The sequence below is a fragment of the Elephas maximus genome, chromosome 8 (genome assembly GCF_024166365.1).
Source record: "Elephas maximus indicus isolate mEleMax1 chromosome 8, mEleMax1 primary haplotype, whole genome shotgun sequence".
NCBI classification, from domain to species: Eukaryota; Metazoa; Chordata; class Mammalia; order Proboscidea; family Elephantidae; genus Elephas; species Elephas maximus.
In genome coordinates, this window is record NC_064826.1 from 62,724,256 (window position 1) to 62,745,219 (window position 20,964).

The 20,964-nt window shown below is 37.9% G+C and overlaps 1 protein-coding gene across 3 annotated transcripts in view; it reads right to left on the reverse strand.

Moving 5' to 3' along the window:
* Positions 1 to 20,964, reverse strand: part of CDK6 (cyclin dependent kinase 6) — a 276,759-nt gene that overhangs the window by 79,558 nt on the left and 176,237 nt on the right. For all 3 annotated transcript variants that reach the window (XM_049894331.1, XM_049894332.1, XM_049894335.1), the window contains exon 5: positions 1,901 to 2,010. In XM_049894331.1, the coding sequence (XP_049750288.1) occupies positions 1,901 to 2,010 (110 nt within the window). The remainder of the gene's footprint in view (positions 1 to 1,900; positions 2,011 to 20,964) is intronic.

Below are 20,964 nucleotides of genomic sequence, written 5' to 3' on the forward strand. Positions count from 1 at the left end.
TGTATCCTCAGTCCCAGTTTTTCTTCAGTTCTTTCAGCTTGAGAAATGCTGAGTGTGTTCTTCCCTTTTAGTTTTCTAACTCCAGGTCTTTGCACATTTCATTATAATACTTTGTCTTCTCGAGCTGCCCTTCAAAATCTTCTGTTCAGCTCTTGCACTTCATCATTTCTTCCATTTGCTTTAGCTACTCTACGTTCAAGAGCAAATTTCAGTCTCTTCTTTACATCCATTTTGGCCTTTTCTTTTCTGTCTTTTAATGACCTTTTTCTTTCTTCATGTATGATGTCCTTGATGTCATCTCTCAACTTGTCTGGTCTTTAGTCACTAGTGTTCAATGCATCAATTCTATTCTTGATACGTCTCTAAATTCAGGTGGATATACTCAAGGCTGTACTTTGGCTCTTGTGGACTTGTTTTAATTTTCTTCACCTTCAATTTGAGCTTGGACTATAAAATCAGGAAAGGTGTGTGTCAGGGTTGTATCCTCTCACCCCACTTATTAAATCTGTGCACTGAGCAAATAATCTGAGAAGCTGGACTATATGAAGAAGAATGCAGCATCAGGTTTGGAAGAAGACTCATTAATAACCTGCAATACGCAGATGACACAATCTTGCTTGCTGAAATGAAGAGGATTTGAAGCACTTATTGATGAAGATCAAAGAATACAGCCTTCAGTATGGATTACACCTCAACATACAGAAAACAAAAACCCTCACAACTGTACCAATAAGCAATATCATGATAAATGGAGAAAAGATGGAACTCATGAAGGATTTTATTTTACTTGGATCCACAAATCAAAGCCCACAGAAGTCAAGAAATCAAATGAAGTATGGCACTGGGCAAATGTGCTGCAAAAGACCTCTTTCAAGTGTTGAAAAGCAAAGATGCCACCTTGAGGACTAAGGGTCACCTAACTCAAGCCATGGTATTTTCAATCGCCTCACATGCATGCGAAAGCTGGACAGTGAATAAAGAAGACAAAAGAAGAACTGATGCCTTTGAATTATGGTGTTGGGGAAGAATATCGAATATACCATGGACTGCCAAAAGAACGAACAAATCTGTCTTGGAAGAAGTACAGCCAGAATGTTTCTTAGAAGTGAGGATGGCAAGACCCTGTCTCACATACTTTGGACATGTTATCAGGAGGGAACAGTCCCTGGAGAAGGACATCACACTTGGTAAAGTAGAGGGTCAGGGAGAAAGAGGAAGACCCTAAATGAGATGAATTGATACGGTGGCTGTAACAATGGGCTCAAACACAGCAATGATTGTGAGAATGGTGCAGGACCCAGCAATGTTTTGTTCTGTTGTACATATGGACACTATGAGTTGGAACCTACTTGATGACACTTAACAACAATCATCTTAGTTTGCCCTCTGTAGAGCCTCAAATACGTTTAATTTCTCCTCCACATGACAACATTAAAGTATTCTAAAACAGCACTGACATCTTTCTTCCCTATTCCTTGCCAACATAAACATTCTCTGTTCTTTGAACTATTCTCACCATCAAAATTTCCATGTATTTGGTCCTTCTGTTATGCACAAAGTCTGTATCTTGATATTCTTTCACTAAAAAGACCATAATATGCTGCATGTTCATCATGTCTTGTCATCACCAACAAAAACAATGTAAACTGTAAGAATAGCGAAATCTTCCTTCCCAAACACAGCTTCCAAGAGCTGAGAGCTAGAGTCATACAGAACTATACACAAAACTGTAACGATCGAGAAGGTAGTTCCAGGACAGGCTTGGAAGTAGTGGCCCAAATAGGTGGCTTTGGATATTATGACCCTACTTGAAACAGAACTGCTATGCCACCACATAAACTACTGAAGATCCCAAGCCTCTTGTCAAGGAAAACAGAGTGAAACAAAACGTATTTCTTACTTTCTACGAAACATTTCTGCAAATATGCAGCCAACACTCCAGAGATCCACAGGGGTGGCGTAGCTGGACTGAAGCAAGACTTCTGGAGCTCTGTACCATAGCGTGACGACCTGCAACGGCAAACAAACTGAGTGTTACTGAGGAAGACGGCTGTTTGTTTAAACTCTTCATCCTGGGTGATTTAATGCCAAGATTCAGTTAGGAAAGGACTCTGATAAATCATATGGTGATCCTGAGGTAGAAGCAACAATAGGATTCATCACTGACCCAAACCAAAACCCACTGCCGTGGAGTTGATTCTGACTCATAGTGACCCTATTGTACAGAGTAGAACTGTCCCATAGGATTTCCAAGGCTGTAAATCTTTGTGGGAGCAAACTGCCACATCTTTCTTCCACGGAGTGGCTGGTGGATTGGAACCACTGATCTTCTGGTTAGCAGCTGAGCACTTTAACCACCGCACAACCAAAGCCTGATCATCACTCACAGGCTGGGAGATTATATCATCCCCATGATCTGGCTTCTACCTTAGATTCTGTCTTACTAGGATAGCAAAAATGATACCAGTTTTGAAAGAAAAGAAAGACTTAAAAAAAAATCTTATTTTAAATAGTTAAAATAGTTTTAACTTTAGATAGTTAAACTATTATTTTTTCCCTAAGCTTAAAAACATAATACATGGAAAAGAAGTGACAGCAATGATTCCAGCTCAGTTCCCAAGGCAGCATCACTGGAAAATTAGAGGCTGATTCCAGTGCCTGGTAGATGGTGGCCCTGAAGCTTACAAAGCACCCAGGACAAGTCAAAATTGCTCTTATCATGAGACTGTGGGCAATCGAAATAAAGCCCCTTTCAATGTCGCCCTTTACAGAAAACAACTCAAAAATGGGAAAAGAACTTGAGAAAATTTGTAATGTGAAATTGTTTATACCTGTTGCTGTCGAGTTGATTCCAACTCATAGTGACCCTACAGGACAGAGTAGAAACTGCCCCACAGGGTTTCCAAAGAGCACCTGGTGGATTTAAACTGCCGACCTTTTGGTTAGCCGCTGTAGCTCTTAATCACGATGCCACCACGGTTTCCCAAAATTGTTTATACTATGTGTAAAAAAGTCACTCAGAGAAAGGGATTCCAAAACGAGGGCACCCCTTTAATGTAGAACTGTGCATAATATGAGATGACACAAGCAAATGTGTAATTATTTCTGTTAGGTTAAGAGATCTGGAAAACATATCAACTGTTAAGGTTTTGGGTTTGTAAGAGCAATTAAGGGTCCAACTGTTTTTTTTGGGGGGGAAGAGAGCAGCTATTGCATGGATGCCTGAAACAAAGGTATATTCCTTATTGTCGGGTAAATTCAATACTGAAATCTATTACATAGAATTTTATATTATTCAGATCACTTTTATTCTTTCTTATTGTTTTGCCTAACTGTATTTCTGTTAACATCTATCTAAATTTCCTCACGTTCTGCTGTATGTATTTCGATGCTACATTATTTGCTGCATAAAGATTGTGGTACCAAGTCTCCGAAAATGGCTGCCATCGTGTTCCTTCTCTTCTTGTACACGTACGCTGCTCCTCCCATCAAGGGATAGAGTCTAATTCACCTTCCCTCAAATCTGAGTTGGTCTTAGTGACTTGCTTGACTGATGGAATATGGTAGAAGTGATGTTCTGGGACTACCAAAGCTAGGTCAAAAGGAACCTTATAGCCTGGATCTTTCTGAATGCTTGCTCTTGAGATGCTTCCTTGTGGAATCCAGCCTTCATGCTGAGAAGCCCAACATCAGCTGCCAACCAAGTGAGTGACCCATCCTGGATATCTGAGGTCAATCGATCCCCCAGATAACTTCAGTCCCAGTGAACATTACACAAAGCAGAAGAACTGTCCAGCTGAATCCAGTCAACCCACAGGATTGTGGGTGACAATAAAATGGTAGTTTTAAATTTCAGGGTGGTTTTGTATATATATATATATATATATATATATATATATATATATATATATATATATATATATATATATATATATAGTCCCTCTACAGGGTTGCTACGAGTTGGAATTGACTCGACGGCACTGGGGTACTGGGAGTTGGAAGTAACTCAACGGCAACTTTTTTTTTTTAGTACAGGAATATCTAACTGGAACAAGATTCTTGACCTGTTAACCTGTTGCCGCTGAGTCGATTTCAACTCATAGCGACCCTATAGGACAGAGCAGAACTGCCCCATAGAGTTTTCAAGGAGCTGCTAGTGGATTCGAACTGTTGATCTTTTGGTTAGCAGCTGAGTTCTTAACCACTGTGCCACCAGGGCTCCAAGATTTTTGACAGGTATATCTATTTGTTCCTCCTTCCTCTTCATCTCACTCAACATGTTTTGCTTTGAATTAACACAAGGGGTGGAGTTTTGGTTAAGGGAGCTCTGGTTGCTGTCTAATGGAAAGATGCTGGTAATGTAACACAAATTAAAAAACAAACAAGCAAGCAAGCCTGCTATACCAAAACAACGTTACTCTGGTTATCATCTGGCTGCAATACAGGTTTTCAGCGTCATCTGCCACAGCACTCCCATATCCTCACGCCCTAGTCACCCTTACTGTGCATCAGAATCATCCACAGGGCTTTTAGAATAACATAGGTGTCCGCGCCTTATGGAGCCCTGGTGGTGCCGTGGTTAAGAGCTACAGCTGCTAACCAAAAGTTCAGCAGTTCGAATGCACCAGTCGCTCCTTGGAAATCCTATGGGGCAGTTCTACTCTGTCCTATAGGGTCACTATGCGTGAGGATAGACTTGACGGCAACAGTTTTTTTTTTTTTTTTTTTTTTTTTCGGGCCTTATCTCACCCTTAGTGAATTAGTCTCCATGGGTAATGGCCTTGGGAGTTTTTCCTTTTCTTTTGTTTCCTTTAAAAAAGAATTTTTTTTTCTTCTTCACATAACCCTGACACTTGGCTAGGGTTGAGCATTACTGCATTATACAAACATATCCTACAGCTCTTGCCTCCATGTTGTTCACATTGTTCTCCTAGTTTGGGAAGCTCTTTTTTCCTCTCCATTATGTGGAAATACCACTTATCCTACAAGGCCCAGCTCTGATCCCATCACCTCCCTGAACCCACTGCTACTTGAAAATCATATCCTGTAACACCGTTCATAATATGGTTTGTTCCCACAGGCATGGACATGGTGTGATCTGATCCATGGCTATGTCTATAAAGTTCTCTCCTAATTTAAAATTCAGTTACCACTCAAAATGATAATAAATTTTTATCAAATGCTTTTTTAAAACATATTCTGATAATGACCATATGCTCTTTCTCCTGTATTCTATTAATGATATATTCATTTTTTAAAAAGTTTTTCATTACTTCAATAGATTTACTAATATTGCACCATTCTGTCTTCTTAGAATAAATCATTACTAATCATGGTGTATTTTTTTTTTTTTAATCATGGTGTATTATTCTTTTAACACACTCTTGGATTCTATGTGCTAATGTTTATTCAGGATATTAATTTAGCCTAGCACAACACCAAACACACAACATAGGGGTTTAAAAATATCAAACTAAAGATTTTAAGGCAATCATTCCTATAAAGATAACTGGGCAAAATTCAATGAGTAGTCATTTCCAAAGAAGGTACTATTTTCACCAAGAAGAGGGTTGGACACCCTTGACTCTAGTTTTGGTTACATAATTTATTTCTGCTTTATCAATGTTTCTAGCTGGAGGAACATTTTCCTGCTTCTCTGACACACTGCAAACAAAGCTGCAGGTGCAAACTGTCCAGGAAGTTCCACTCCATTGATTTATAGACATACACAGGCATTGTCAGGGCGGACATTTATCTTCTCGTCCCAATTAGAAATAAACTCTAGTTTCATATGAGATGAAAAGTTTAATCTGAATATAGGATTATTTTAAACTGTTCTAAAAAGGCTATGATCTCTGAATGACTATATTTATTTTAAATACTTTAATCAGTGACACCTATTATGATCATCAAGTAAATGTCAGGTTGTACCTGACAGATTCGAGTTGCTACAAACTGCATTTATGACCATTCTTTCTTTTTTTTTAACATCTTATGGATACTAATATGTACTAATACAGGGTTGTGGCACTTAATTTGTTGATGTTATCATTCTCATGCCACTTCCCAAAGACAAATAAAAATCAATTTATAAAGATACAGGTAATAAAAGGCAATAATAATTAGAACTGAAAAAAAAAAGAGGTATTTGATTTATGTCAGAATCAACTTAGGACGAAGTGGTCATAACGGGACCCTGTTGTAAGTTGGGGACTACCTGTACAGTCGAAATTATAACAAGAACAATATTGATATGCTTAGGAAGTCCCCTCCTAATCCCTTTAAAATTTAGTTACCACTCAAAATGGTTCATAAATTTTTATCAAATGCTTTTTGAAATGTCTACTCCTAATGACCATATGATCTTTCTCCTGTATTTTATTAATGATATATTAATTACATCAATAGATTTACTAATATTGCACCATCCTTGTCTTAGCATAAATCATTCCTCATCATGGTGTATTATTCTTTTAATACACCCTTGGATGGTATGTGCTCATGTTTATTTAGGATATTAATTATTTATTATTAATAACATTATTATTATTCTATACTTTTCTTTTTGAGGTTACTTTTTCGTGTTTTGGTATTAGAGATATGGAAGCTTTCCATCCTTTTCTATACTTTGGAATGGTATAAACAGCCTAAGAATAATCAGTCCCCTTCAAGGTTAAACAAACTCACTGGTAAAAAATATCTAGGTCCGGATCTTCTTTAGCTGTATATCTTTAATAGCCTTTTTAATTTCTTCTTGGTAATTGATCTATTTACGTTTCAACCTTTTTCTGAGCCAATACATCTTTTCAGCATTATCTCTCACAGTTCTCCCATATCCTGATGCCCCACCCCTCAACCACCCTTTTTGTTTTTTTGGTAGGAAAATCTTTATTCTAAATTTTAAAATGCATCAACTTAAATTTGCACATAGTATTTTTAATAATTAATCTCATATCCTTCCTTGATTATAGTGGTTTTCCCTTTCCCAATGTATACTTTTGTTTTCTATTTATATTAGGTTTGTCAGGAGTTTAGCTATGTTGTTTATTTTAAAAACTGATATGAGTTTTATTTCCATTTGGGGAGGATTACTGTATTATTTTCTGCTTTGTTGATTTCTATTTTTATCTTTTAAAAAATTCCCCTCCTAGTTTCTTTGTTTTTGATTCTTCTTCTTTTTTTTTTTTTTGAGTTGAAGCTTGGCTTACTTATTTTCAGTTTTAATTAATGAGAGAATATTTAGTGCTATTAATTGTCCTTTGAATGTTAAATTATCCACATTCACAGATTTTTAAATAAACTTTTTGTATATTTCTTCATCTTTTAAATAATATGTAATTTAATTTTTTCTTTAATCAAAGAGTAAACTATTTTGAAGAATAGCTTAGAAAAGTGTTTTAAAATTTCCATATGGTTAGGTTATTTTTGGCTTTCATTTGTTGGATTTCTAGTTTTATTACATCATAGCCAGAGAATGTAACCTAGACAATTTCTACTTGGCAGAATTTATTATGGTTTTCTTTATGATTACGTGCATAACTGGTTTGTGTTCCACGGGATGTAAGGGGAGAATGGGTATGACTGTTTATTTATCAAGTGTGTCTCACACAAATCCTTACTTATCTTTTTGTCTACTCTATTTGTCAAATTCTAAAGGAGAATTGAGTTTTTGTTTTCTTTCCCTCAGTATCTCCTTGTATTTATAAGAATTTCTGCCTCATACACGTTGGCCTTGTGTTTTTGGGAAATACAATTTATGATGTACAAAATTTATATCTATATAAAACTTTATATATATACAACTAAATTATATATAATTATTCCATAAGAGAGTGTGAACTGTATGAGACAAATTTCTAGTCAGTTCTTAAATAAAATAATCCTAACAAAGCCAAGTGCCTATGTGTAAAAATACTAAATCACTACCTTTTGCAATCAAATATAATGGAACAGCATTTCCTAATAGTTGTTCACTAGTTTATGTAGTATTGTCTCATATATCAAGAGAGCTTCCTCAGTCTTAACTTGCTAATTTACATGGCTATTCTACAGTTTCTGACCCAGAGATTTCCAATCCTAAAACTGTAATTTTAAATATCCCAAATAATGACAATTCCTATAATTTCATAGGATTTAAAATATCTACTACAACCAAGTTTGGTTCCAAGTTTATGAGAACAAAACATCGTAAGTTTTCCTGATGGTAAAATATAAATTCCCTTTGCTGAGGAATTATTATACTTCTGTGCCTCGAAACTTCTGATGGAAGACTGACTAACTTAAAATCAGTTTAAGTCACAAGTTAAGCATAAATTTATTAATTTTTATTCTGAAAATTTTATAAATAATGGACAATACCGATAAAAATGTTTCAAGGTTTCAATGCATTAAGTAAGGAAAGTTCTCAACAATACAGTCAATTAATTTCTACCCCAGAATTCTTTAAGCTTAATAATTCTAAATATCCTTAAAGACAAAATATAATGGTATATTTAAATGTAAAAACATGTTGAGGGAAACAATGAATGCAATACATAAAGACCAACATTCAGAAATCTATGACAAAGGTGGCTTCTAATGATAACAACGCAGTTGTCTAGTACGGAAAGATAAACCAGGAACTATGGACAGAGTTTGGTCACTGCAGCCAGCTGGAACCAAAGAAAATACCATGTTTATTACAATCATTACATGTATTAATGGCCTCTAGAGGTGCTGAATGGATTTGGCAACAGGAGGGAGAGTGGGGTGGGGGAGTTCAAGGATAGTTATGCAAGTGGATGTACAGGCAGTTACCGGGCTATGAACGTCCAATGTACGTACACCTGTAGTTACAAAGAACCAACCCCGTAAAGCCTATAATATTAAAAATTCGAGGTACACAAAATGGTTCATAATAACAAATGGAGCTACTTTGCGATGAACATCAAAACATCATTATTATTATTACTGTATTATTTTGTTAAAGATGTTTTGGTGTATCCGGAATTGTTTCTCTAATTTTTTTATGGTCAGAAAGGTACACTATATACCATATGCTAAGACAAACATTTGACTAACTGACGTTAGACATGAACTCTACCTAACTGTTACAACTTATGTATGAATTCGACTTAAAGACAGACTTAGGAACAGAACTCATCTGTAATTTGGGGACTGCCTGTATCTGATCTCTATTCACAACTTTTGGAAGCAATTCAGTAATATGGAGACAAGGCCAACTCTGGCTCAAAATACATGCTGGAGAAAACCTCCCTCACTGAATATTCAATTTAACAGTCTTTTATTCATGTACCCTTTCACCAAGATCCTGAAAAAAACTTTGTAGATATTATCTGACTCAACCTTATAATGTGGCTATATTCTTAAATATGAGAAAAGCATGTTATGACCACTGTGCCAGATAACTTCCTTTTACTTCTCTGGATGGTGTGTCCACCCTGCTCTCTGTCCTGGTGGGTAAACCTGTTTTTACCCCATGCCTCAGGCTTCTTATTGGGTTTGGTCAATGGGAAGCCCCAGCAGGAGTTCAGTAGGGGGCAGAAGAGTGAGGTCAGAGTCCTGAGTTCCTTGATTTCCTCCCAGCAAGGGTGCCTAGAGCTGGCTGTGCTGCCATTACAAAGTCACTGCACCTTTGGGCAGCCTAGTCCACATGATTCTTTCCCTCTGAATTACAGTAACTGCTCCCCCTTCCTCTTGCCTTCAAGCCTGGGAATGGTAACAGTTTGGCTGCAACTAAGACTCAAGTTACAGCACTATTCCCTACGAGTCCCCTAAACCCACATCTTTTTAAACTATGCCACCGTAAACAAACCCTCTTTAAATTTTCTTATTCTGAGTACGCTGTCTACTTGTACTTCCTGTTGGGACCCTAACAAATACACCCAATTTACTGATGAAGAAACTACTGTGGGTGGCAACTCCTTGTCTATAAGCCTTAGTATCCTCATCTTTAAAAGAAGGCATCTGGACTACATGATCTGTAAGGTGTCCTCTGCTAGCATTCTATGAGTCTATGATGTTGTGGCACTGGTAATTAATATTTAAAAGTTATGCACTGTAATGCAAGAACTCTATCTTTGGATACCATTTCCTGTCCTTTGGTTTAGTGATTACTTATTACTATGAAGTGTGCCAGTGTGGTGATATTCTCCTCCTATGGCCCACCTCAACAACATCTCACATTTAGATCATGGTTTATAAGGAATATGGATGCAGGGATGGATTATCCAATAAGCAAGGTAAGCACGTGTCTAGGGCATCAACCAAATGGGGACACGAGTTGTCCAAAACAAACCCATAGATGCCAAGTAGAGAGGACACAAGGAAAAGTGAGCATCGCGGTGGAGGGGAACTGGTAGGGCTTTTTGTAGAAAATGTGGTATATAGTAAAAATCTTAGTATCTGCATCCACTAAAAATTTTATAGTCCATTTCATCTCATTTCACTAAAATGGCACGCCACTTTGATGTTCAATGGTTAAAATTATAGTCACATTTTAAAAGAAGTTACATCATGGATAGTTAAGACACACACACACGTGTGTGTGTATATATATATACAACTCACATATCCCGTTCGAATGCATGAGTAAGCAGAGGAGGGGGCACCACAGATTATCAGTGTTTAGGGCTTTCACATGCCTTAATCTGGCCCTGTGTAAATGCAATCCCTGAAATACCTAGAAGTCTTTATTTTGTCAAAGTGAAAGCTTTCTGTGCTCTAATCTGTCTATTTACTTCATACCAATATAAAACTCTCTAATATATATGTTTTTTCCTACTGAAGACCAGTATGCTTTTGCAAATTGAAAACCAAATCTAGTGGTAATTTCAATTTATATATGTATGTGTATATGTGTGTATATACATGTATATATACACAAATAAAATACTAAATATATATATACACACACAAATATATACACAAATAAATATTTTGTATATATACGAAATAAAGCAAATACGGGTCACAGAAACTGATACTTCTTAGATATAACCAATCATCTCATGAGATTTGTTTTTTTGGTTTGAAGACTTAGGGTCATAGACTGGCTGGACAACTCAGTTCATTGCCATAATATAGTTCATAAAACTTATATTCTATAACCTAGTCTGGTGAGTAGCATCTGAGGTCTAAAAAGCTTGTGAGCAGCCATCTAAGACACAACTACTGATCAGTACTGTCTAGAGCACAAGAGAAGAAAATCCAAAACTCAGAAACCAGTCTACAGGACCAATTGTCTACATGAACCATAGCCTCCTCTACCCTGAGGCCAGAAGAACTAGACAGTGCCCGGTTACATGGATCCTGATAGAAAGGAAGAAAAATGTGTAACTTTAAATTAAAAAATATTCGAACTTAACGGACCCACTGAGACAGGAGGAATCTCAAGACTATTACCCTGAGATATTCTTTAAGCCTTGAATCAAAATTGTTCCAAGTTACCTTTTAGCTAAATAGCTGGTTAGCTCATAAAGTAATGAATATTACCCTTGAGTATTGTGAACTCAAAAAAAAAAAGCAAACAAAAAAACCATCTATATGAAACCAAATGGTTAACAAATATACCAAAGCATAGATGGAAGGTTGGGGGGCTGTGAGACTAGGTCAATAGGAACAAAACAACTAGAATAGAAATAACATGAATGTTGACACAAAGTGAAGAATGTAACCAATATCACTTAACAGTATGTGTAGAAATTGTTGAATAGGGGAGCCTGTTTTGCTCTGTACCTTTCCACTGAAAATACAGTAAAATATTATTAAAAAAAAAGCAAAAACTTCAAAACACAAACACTCACACACACACATACACACAAACCCTAGTGGTAATTTCACTGACTCTTCATAAAGTCTTAAAATTCAGCTCTTCAAAATTTCACATTTAAATTAGGAATATCATAAATAATCAGAATTCTGAATCTGTCAAGCATAGTCTTCCCAGTATAAGGCCAGTTAAATGGAAAACATTGAGTTAAACACTAATACAAGTTAACACACAAAGTACTTTGCAACAAGTAATTAATAGTAGAACCATCTCTAATTCTCTTATTTAAAATCTAAGAAGCCAGAAAGAGATGCTTTGACACATTACAAAAAATGACTGAGATTCATAGAAAAATTCTCCGAGCACTGACACCACGTCAATAACTCTGTCATCTTCTTTGCTCTGATGCCTTCCTTCCTCGCCAGCAGAAAGGCTGCCCTTCCTAGGATTCCAGCTGCTCTAGCTCACATGGGGTCACAGGCACCCATACTGATGCACTGGTTTTCCACCACCTGGCTATCACTTGTGTGGTTCTCTCTGTGGGATATTCTTTCCCTGAGTCTTTGCAGGTCCAGTTCCTACCCATCTTTCAAGGTCTGGCTCATACAATCACCTCCTCCATGAAACCTTTCCTGTTCTCCCAGTTGCAAGTGATGACTCCTCTGAGCTCTCATTGTACTTATGAACCATTTGACCTTTTTAACTTTCCATTATAGTCATTTGATTCATTGTCCACAGCACACATTTAGTGTCTTATGCATGGAAAGTGCTCAGTAATTTTGGGATGATTGGACACAAGAATGCACCACGGGGAATGCCCAATGGCAGTGCTAAAAGTAGACAGAGGGCAACTCCCTAAACTGGAGAGTTTAAGAGTAATAATGTCCAAGAACAAATACCTTTGAGTGATCATTTGTCTTTATAAAAGGAACTGGACTTACGGACAGAGGTGTGGCTGAACCTGATTTGACTCAGACAAAGTGTAAGAAGACTCACAGTACAGCGGCACAGGGAAAATGAACAAGACAGCTATTTCCTTCAGGTAGACAAGAAGGATATCTTGAGGAACAGAGCCATTTGGGAGACAGGGACCCATGTGCTGTGTGTCTGGGGAGGGGTGATAATGACCCACTGAAGGATAAATGGAGGTGGAGTTCAGGGATCCAAGCTTCTGACTGTCTGTGATACCAGCAGCACTTTCCAGTTCTTCCTTAGTCTACCTAAAAAAAGGTCTTACTCCAGAAAGAAAGCCTTTAAAGTTCTAAGTGAGCTTCAATTCAATTGATCATGTGTGTGTCCACTCTATGAGAAGCATCATGCTAGTCCCATCACAGATTAGAAAAGCAGGCAAGTCAAGTGAGTTGGCTGAAGGACGAGTAGGGGTCTGTGTCGTGATTTAAGTGCAGAATACTCGGGTCCTGTGTCCTTGTGGTCCTCCCACCTTTCTAGTGACTCTTTGCAATCTTTTCCTCCACCAACCCCTCAAATAACTGTTTCTTCTAAGGTTCCATTCTCGGGCAATTGCTCTTCCTAAATAATGCTCAACCCTTGAGGACCACTAATGTGGATGTCACCCAAATCTATACTGCATCCACAACTATGCAGAGTACCTGAACCACATATCCCACTGCCTCAGTCTTCCACAGGTACCTCAAATTCTAAAGGCATGCACTGTCTTTTCTCTGAAACTTGTTTCTCCTCTTATATTCCCTCTCTCTGTAAGCATAATCACTACCTACCCAGGTTTCCTACTCATCCCCACTATCAATGAAATCACCAGACCCTGACAGTTCCATCATGAACATGTCCCCTCATGGACTGCCACAGGGCTACTTTTGGGGTTGTTTCCTATCAGTCTGCCTCCTTCTACTCTGTCCTTTCTATGCTGTCAAAATAGTCAATTTTTCTATACTTTAATTTGTGTTCACCATTCTCTTGCTTAAAATCCTTCATCCATTCGCCAGAGCTTTCAGGGTCTGGTTCAAGTCCAGCTTAACCCACAATGTCCTCATGACTTGACTCTCACCCTCTTTCTGGTTTTATCTCCTGCTCCTCCTTCACACAAAGCCTTTCCTTAACCCGCTCACGAGGCTCTGAGGTTCTTCAAACATGCATGCTCTGTCATGCCTAGTGGCCTTCTTCCCACACACTGAGACCTTCCCTTGGAATGCCCTCCTTACAACTCCATTCCTACCTCTTGTGAGCCATGCCCTGCTTAGTCCCTCCCCAATAACATGTGATCACAGTACTTATCACACTGTGTCCCATTCACTGTGTACTTAGTGCCTACAAGACCCAGAGCCAGCCCTTTGAGAGTAGAGACAATTTCTAAGTTGACTTTTTCTCTCTGTCACCTCAGAGAGTGCTGCATACAGCAGGCATAAAATAAATGTACATTCAAACAAAGATATGGGTCATCAGTAGAGAGCTGAATGGAGGCTTACGGGGTTGGAAGGTATAAACTAGGCAGGAAGGAGGGCAATTCTATCATATTATAAACTTGCAGATCATGGTTAGAGAATGTTCTGTCTGTCTCCATACCTGCACCAAGCATTCTGAGAGTTCACCAACACTATTATTGGTCAACAAGTGACTTTTTAATAAAGTGTGAGGACTATTTTATTTTTGTAAAATGAAGTTTTAAAATGCCTTAAGGCCCAAGTTTTCCCTCAGGCTATATTGTTTAAATTTCGTCTTAAACTGGTGAAACTTAAAATAGTTACCACTTGCTAAATGTCTATTATGTTTCAAGTAACACACTCATTCTCTTTTTAGAAGTACAGTATAGTGTAGTTTTGATTTTGACACTAAACAATCACACACTTGATCTCTCTCTGCCTTCACCATAGAAACCAAGCAAATATTTGTAGACATTCCTTCAACCTTCACAGATAAGTATAGAAATGAAAATTATTCTGAACACAGGATATGGCAGGCTGCATAGCTCATCGTTTCCTCTTTAAAAGCTGTTTTAACTCTTAAGAAAATCTATATGCTTTGAGAGGCCATAGAAGTACTCAGGTTTTTAAGGGAATTTGAAAATTGATTTTTTGTTATGGAAACAGTGAGATGCCTTTGAGGCCTATGCCTTCTTTCTCTTGGGTTACTATGTTCGTTTTTGCAGATTCTGCCTGTAAACCTACTATATGAAAACCCACTATATGAGTACCTGCAAATTATCTGGTTAGTGCAAGTAACGAGGGAAATGACAGCTTGCTGCTGGTGAAGTTCTTGCCGAGTTGATTCTGACTCATGGAGACCCCATGTGTGCAGAGTAGAACTGCTCCATAGGATTTTCAAGACTGCGGCCTTTCTGAAATAGATTACGAGGCCTGTCTTCCAAGGCATGTGGGTGGGTTCAAGTCACCTAGCTTTCGGCTAGTAGTTGAGTGCTTAACCATGTGCACCACCCAGGGACTCCTGGCAGCTTTCTTTTTAAAATCTAAGTTCAGCCATGAACATTCCTGAACATCTTAAAATTCTGCGAGCATTGCCTTCCTTAATTGGGAAGGATTTGGAGATCCTAAGCTGAAAGGAGCTACCAAGGTAACTCCTTCTGCTTCCGCCTTATCTTCAGCTACAAATCTTCTTCTAGAAAGCTTCACAGAGATGCACTCAGCCATGGAAGATCAGCCATGCAATTTCTAAATACTCTGGCTGCTATAAAGGAAGTTAATGTTGATACAGGATTCTGGAGTCTTACTATATTTCTGCATTCAATGACTAAAAGCAGGAAATTAAGAAAAATATGCATCTTAAGATTAGGATATTTCACGATATTCATTTGGCAAGACTAAAAGAAACAGAAAAGGGGAGAAGGGCACAACTGAGAGAAGGACTTGAAGCATGTTAAACAGGAGGGAATGCGTGTTAAACAGGAGGAGGTATTTTCTAACAATAAGAACTGTTAAATATCAGAATGGATTATAGATTGTGCTCTTGTCTTTTCCTTAAAAATTTAAACTTTGTATCCTAACTGGGGGCAAAAACGTAGGCTAGGGAAGAAGGGAAGACAACATTTGAAGAGCACACCAAAGATGTCAAGTACTGTGCTGAACTGACTCCATCTGCTATTTTATATAATCTTCAATTTAATGGAGGTGGATGTCAATGACTATTTTTTACAGATGAGGAAGCTGAGGCTCAGAGAAGTAACCTGCCCAGGACTAACGAGTTAATAAATGGCAGATGCAGGATTTGAAACCAGGCTTATCTAACTCAGATCCATTCTCCTCACTGTGAGGTCGAAATGACTAGTCTTTTCTTAAGCCTAATTAAAATAGTGAATGTCTGTATTTTCAAAATAATCAACATTTCCATAGCAATGAAGGTTTACCAGAATAGTTGTCAAGAACAAAAGGAAGTATTTTTCTAGAATAATAGTATCCCAACAGATTTCACCAAGATGGCTACCAGTTGAGGGATCAGGATCATGGATATGCAAATGGCTGGGTCCTGGAAGGAGGGCAGGGAACATCTACCTACCCACAATGCTCTGCACAGGGGGCAGAAGTCTGGAGCTGTGAATAGGTAGGTTTCTGCTGACAAACATTTCATGGCTGTTCCTCCAGAACATTCCCTTCCTAGAGACGTCATGTACCGTCTGTTACGGATTGAACTGTGTCCTCCCCAAAATATGTGTTGTAAATCCTAACCCCTATACCTGTGGCTATAATCCCATTTGGGAATGGGTCTTCTTTGTTATGTTAAAGACACAGTATCAGTGTAGAGTGCATTTTAAGTCAATCTCTTTTGAGATATAAAAGAGATTAAATAAGCAAGTGAGCAGGCAGAGATGGGGGGAGAGAGATGCCAAGCTACATGAAGATCACTAGGAGCAGAAGCTCCAAAGAGACAAGGACCTTCCCCCAGAACTGACAGAGAAAGCTCTTCCCTAGGGCAGGTACCCTGATTTTTTTTTTTATCCTCCTAAACTGTGAGAAAATGAATTTCCGCTTGTTAAAGCCACCCATTTGTGGTATTTCTGTCACAGCAGCACTAGATGACTAAGACACCATCTGCCCTCCAAAATTTGTTCTCCTTTTGTATTCTCTATCTCCACAAATGAAATCACCATCTAACCAGTTCCCTGAGTCAGACTCTTCCTCAAACTCACCCCTCACCCATTTATGCAGACACGGACAATATAAAAAGGGTGCCTTCTTATTGTTACCAAAAAAAAACAACAACAACAAAAAAAAAACAACAAGAACAACACATTGAGGACTAGAATTGTGGAAATGGGAGAATGCAAAATATACAGTTTGGGGAACCTGAATGCTATCATCCACCACTTTATAACATGATTCCTGAGTAAAAAAAATTTCACATTACTATGTATAAGAATTTTTTGTGTTCAAAGACTCAGTTGTATGGACATGATGACTGATGACAACACTCCAAATTTTACTGTCTGATTTCAAAGTTACTAAAAAAAATCTGATACTTAATTTTTCCTCCCTTTCTTTTATAAAACACATTTCTATACTTATAGAAATTTAAATATCTTTGTATCTTCTATGAACAGAAGGAAAGGATCAATGAAAGGGAATATAGTTCTGTTAATTTTATATATAACTGCACAAGATACACATTCATTTGTTCTTTATGAGCCACAGTGCTTCTCTTAAAATTGTCTTAGTTTCTAGGAAGAACCACACTAATACTGACGACTTGACAGAGTATTTCTAGGTACATCCGCTATCAGGGAGATACATGTGTGAACACAGAAGCCAGCGGAAGGCTTCTCACCTAAACTCAAGAGGCTCATGCTGCACACGTGCTCAGGACAGCGTGCTTGCTGCGTGCAAACACTACCTGAAAGGAAAAATAATCCTCCAGTTTGGGCAAAATTTGGCTTTTACCTCAGAACTAATTCAAAGAAACATTACCTTTCCATTTATAAACATTTCATAGAATGTTGCTGCTTTCTAGAAATCTCTGGCAGGTAAATTTTATCACTGAAATTTAAGGCTGTGATAAATGGTCTAAGAAGTAATTAAAAATTATATACAAGAAAACATGTAGATGACACAAAATATTTTAATAATTCTTTGGTAACTAAAAAGTCCTCTTAAATCGCCATTATATGCAGGTAGTTAATATACAGAGGACTCTGCCATATAGCAAAAATAGCAGCAGGGCCTGGTGATGCCCTCTATAAAAGCCTTCCAGAACATTCTGAGAGAGGGTGTGGCTCACTGTTCTATACTCCCACAACACACCTCTCTTATGGCTCCTGCTGACATGACCACAAGAATCTGCTTCCATCTCTGTCATCCCCACAACACTGTGAATGTTACAAAGGCAGGGACTGGGTCTTTCTTTCTCTTGATTCCCAATCCTGGCACACTGTCTGGCACACAGCAGCCTTCAATGACTTTTTGTTAAACAAAAGATCACAGAAAATACCTTCTCTGACAAAGCTGTTCTTCCAGATTTGCCCCCCAAACTACCAAACAAACAAACCAGGGAGGAAAAAAATCCACTCGTCTTTGGATTGTTCAAGGGTAGAAAAGCTGTTCTAGGTTCATAAATATGGCAAGGGAATAAAATTAAAGCATCACACCTTACAGAAGTTCCTTGTAAAGTGCGAGTAAGTTTTAGCCACTTATTAGCATCTGTGTGTGTGTAGACACACATGCGTGTGTATATATATATATAATACACACACACACACACACACACAAAGGCATTTATTTAGAAGCCCTGACGGTGCAGTGGTTAAAGCAGTCCGCTGCTAACTAAAAGGTTGACGGTTCAAACCCACCAGCTCCTCCTCGAGAGAAAGGTGTGGTAGTCTGCTTCTGTAAGGATTTACAGCCTCGGAAGCTCTATAGGGTCACTATGAGCTGGAATTGGCTCGACAGCAGTGGGTTTGTTTTTTTAGGGGTGGTTAAGGCACTTACTGTTTTGAGGCATACCTTACATATAGTAAAGTACACAAATTTTAAAGTGTACAATGCATTTTTACATATGTACGCACCTATGTAACCACCATTTAAATGAAGATATACAATATTTACATCACTGCTGTGCTTTTCTTAGTTAATACCACTCCTGCAGCACATTCCAACTTATATCACCATGGATTAATTTTGCTGGTTCTTGACTTCATATAAAAGGAATAATACAGTATGTACTCTTTTGTATTTGGCTTTCTTTACTCAACATACTACTTAAGAATTGTCCATGTTGTTGTACATATCAGTACTTCATTCCCTTTTAATGCTGTGCAGTATTCCACTGGAAACCTTGGTGGCATAGTGGTTAAGTGCTACGGCTGCTAACCAAAGGGTTGGCAGTTCAAATCCACCAGGAGCTCCTTGGAAACTCTATGGGGCAGCTCTACTCTGTTCTATAGGGTTGCTATGAGTCAGAATGGACTCGATGGCACTGGGTTTGGTTTTTTTGGTTTTAGTATTCCATCGTATCAATATACCAGAATTTCTTCACCCAATTTCCTGTTGATGGGTATTTCCGGTTTTTTGGCTATAATGAATGAACATTTTGCCATGAACATTTCTGTATACGTCTCTTGTTAAACAGACGCTCAATTCTTTTGTGTATATATGTAGAGTAGGAGTATGCTTAGTAGATACTACCAGTTTTCCCAAGTGGTCGAACCATTTTACACTCCTGCCATGGACGTATATATGGTATGAGAGTTCCAGTTTCTCCATCTTCACCAACACTTTATATTCCCAACCATTCAAGTTAGTGTGCAGTGGTACTTCCTATACTTTTGATTGAGCAATTTATAAGAATATAAGGCTCTAAAAAAATGAATAACATAATCTGGATTTATTAAAGCACTAACTAGACTCTCTTTGCAAGGAAAGAATAAATACTGATGGCTATCATCTGTATGCAGATGTGTGGCTCAATAGTTTAATTTTAAAATGTTAGGTTTCTTTTCTTCTTTTTGTCCCTGCTATTTCAGACTTTTAGTAAATTCCCAACTCTTTAATCATCTGTCCTCCAGAGGCACAGAAGCTACGTACTAATACAGAGTGCTTAGGCAATTTAGGTGTTTAATAACGAAAGTAAACTAGAAAGTTGTTAGAGATGTTTTCGAAAGATGCTAAGTTAAAATATTAGTATTTTAAAAACCTTAGAAGTTGTTGAAGGATGGTTTTTTACCTGATTTTGTCTATGGACATAATTTCAAAACATCATTATAAATTAAAATACAAAAACATACCTGTCAGTATACAGTCCAGTAGCTTAAGTACGGGACAAATCCCAAGCTATTGGCTGCTGTTGTCACATTTCCCTCTGAAGAGGTCTTGTAGTGATATTTTCATCTGTGGTGATACTACAGTCACATTCACCCAGGCATAGAATTTAAACAAGGGGAACCATGGTAACTATTTCAGAGAGGTGGGCTGATGATCAATGATCAGTATGCATGTGGTACTATTTTCCCCTGTATTCTGGAAACTCTGAACAACTGAAGAGATTATTTTCCTCATTTAGTCAATAAACATAGAGTATTGCTTTGTTACTGGCACTCAGTGGTGGTAAATGAGCCAGACATGGTCCTTGTCTTTAGAAGGCTTACAGTCTGGCTGATTCAAGAAACATGGTGATGAACATGGGAATACTGTGACAGAGCCCGGGAAGTTATGCATACTGAGGTAAATATGTAGAATCTGTGAGATTTCTTTACTCAGTTTCAAAGAGAAATAGATTTAAAGTGATTTCATCAATAAGAACACTTCTGATAAGACAGAAATACTGATAGTACCTTAGAGAAGATGGAGGAAGGAATCCATCTGGCTCTACTGTTAAGTTCTGATTGTCAACTTGCCTATTTCTGAAAGGGAGTTCAGAAGATAGCAATGCTCAGAAATGTTCCACGAAAAAAGTTCTATTCAAACAAATTTGGGAATAAGGGTATACTGAAACCACTCTCTCGAAATTCACATTGCCCAATGACATATTAAAGTTCTGAGAAGTCCTTCAGTTAAAAAAGACATCCATTTAATTTTGTCCATGTTGTGTTATCTTTGTTAGGTGCCCCTGAGTTGCTTCTGACTCGTAGTGGCCCTATGTACAGCAGAACAAAACACTGCCCAGTCCTGTGCCATCCTCACAATCATAATGCTTGAACCCGCTGTCGCAGCTATCGCTTCAATCTATCTTGTTAGGGGTCTTCCTCTTTTTCACTGACCCCTACTTTACCAAGCATG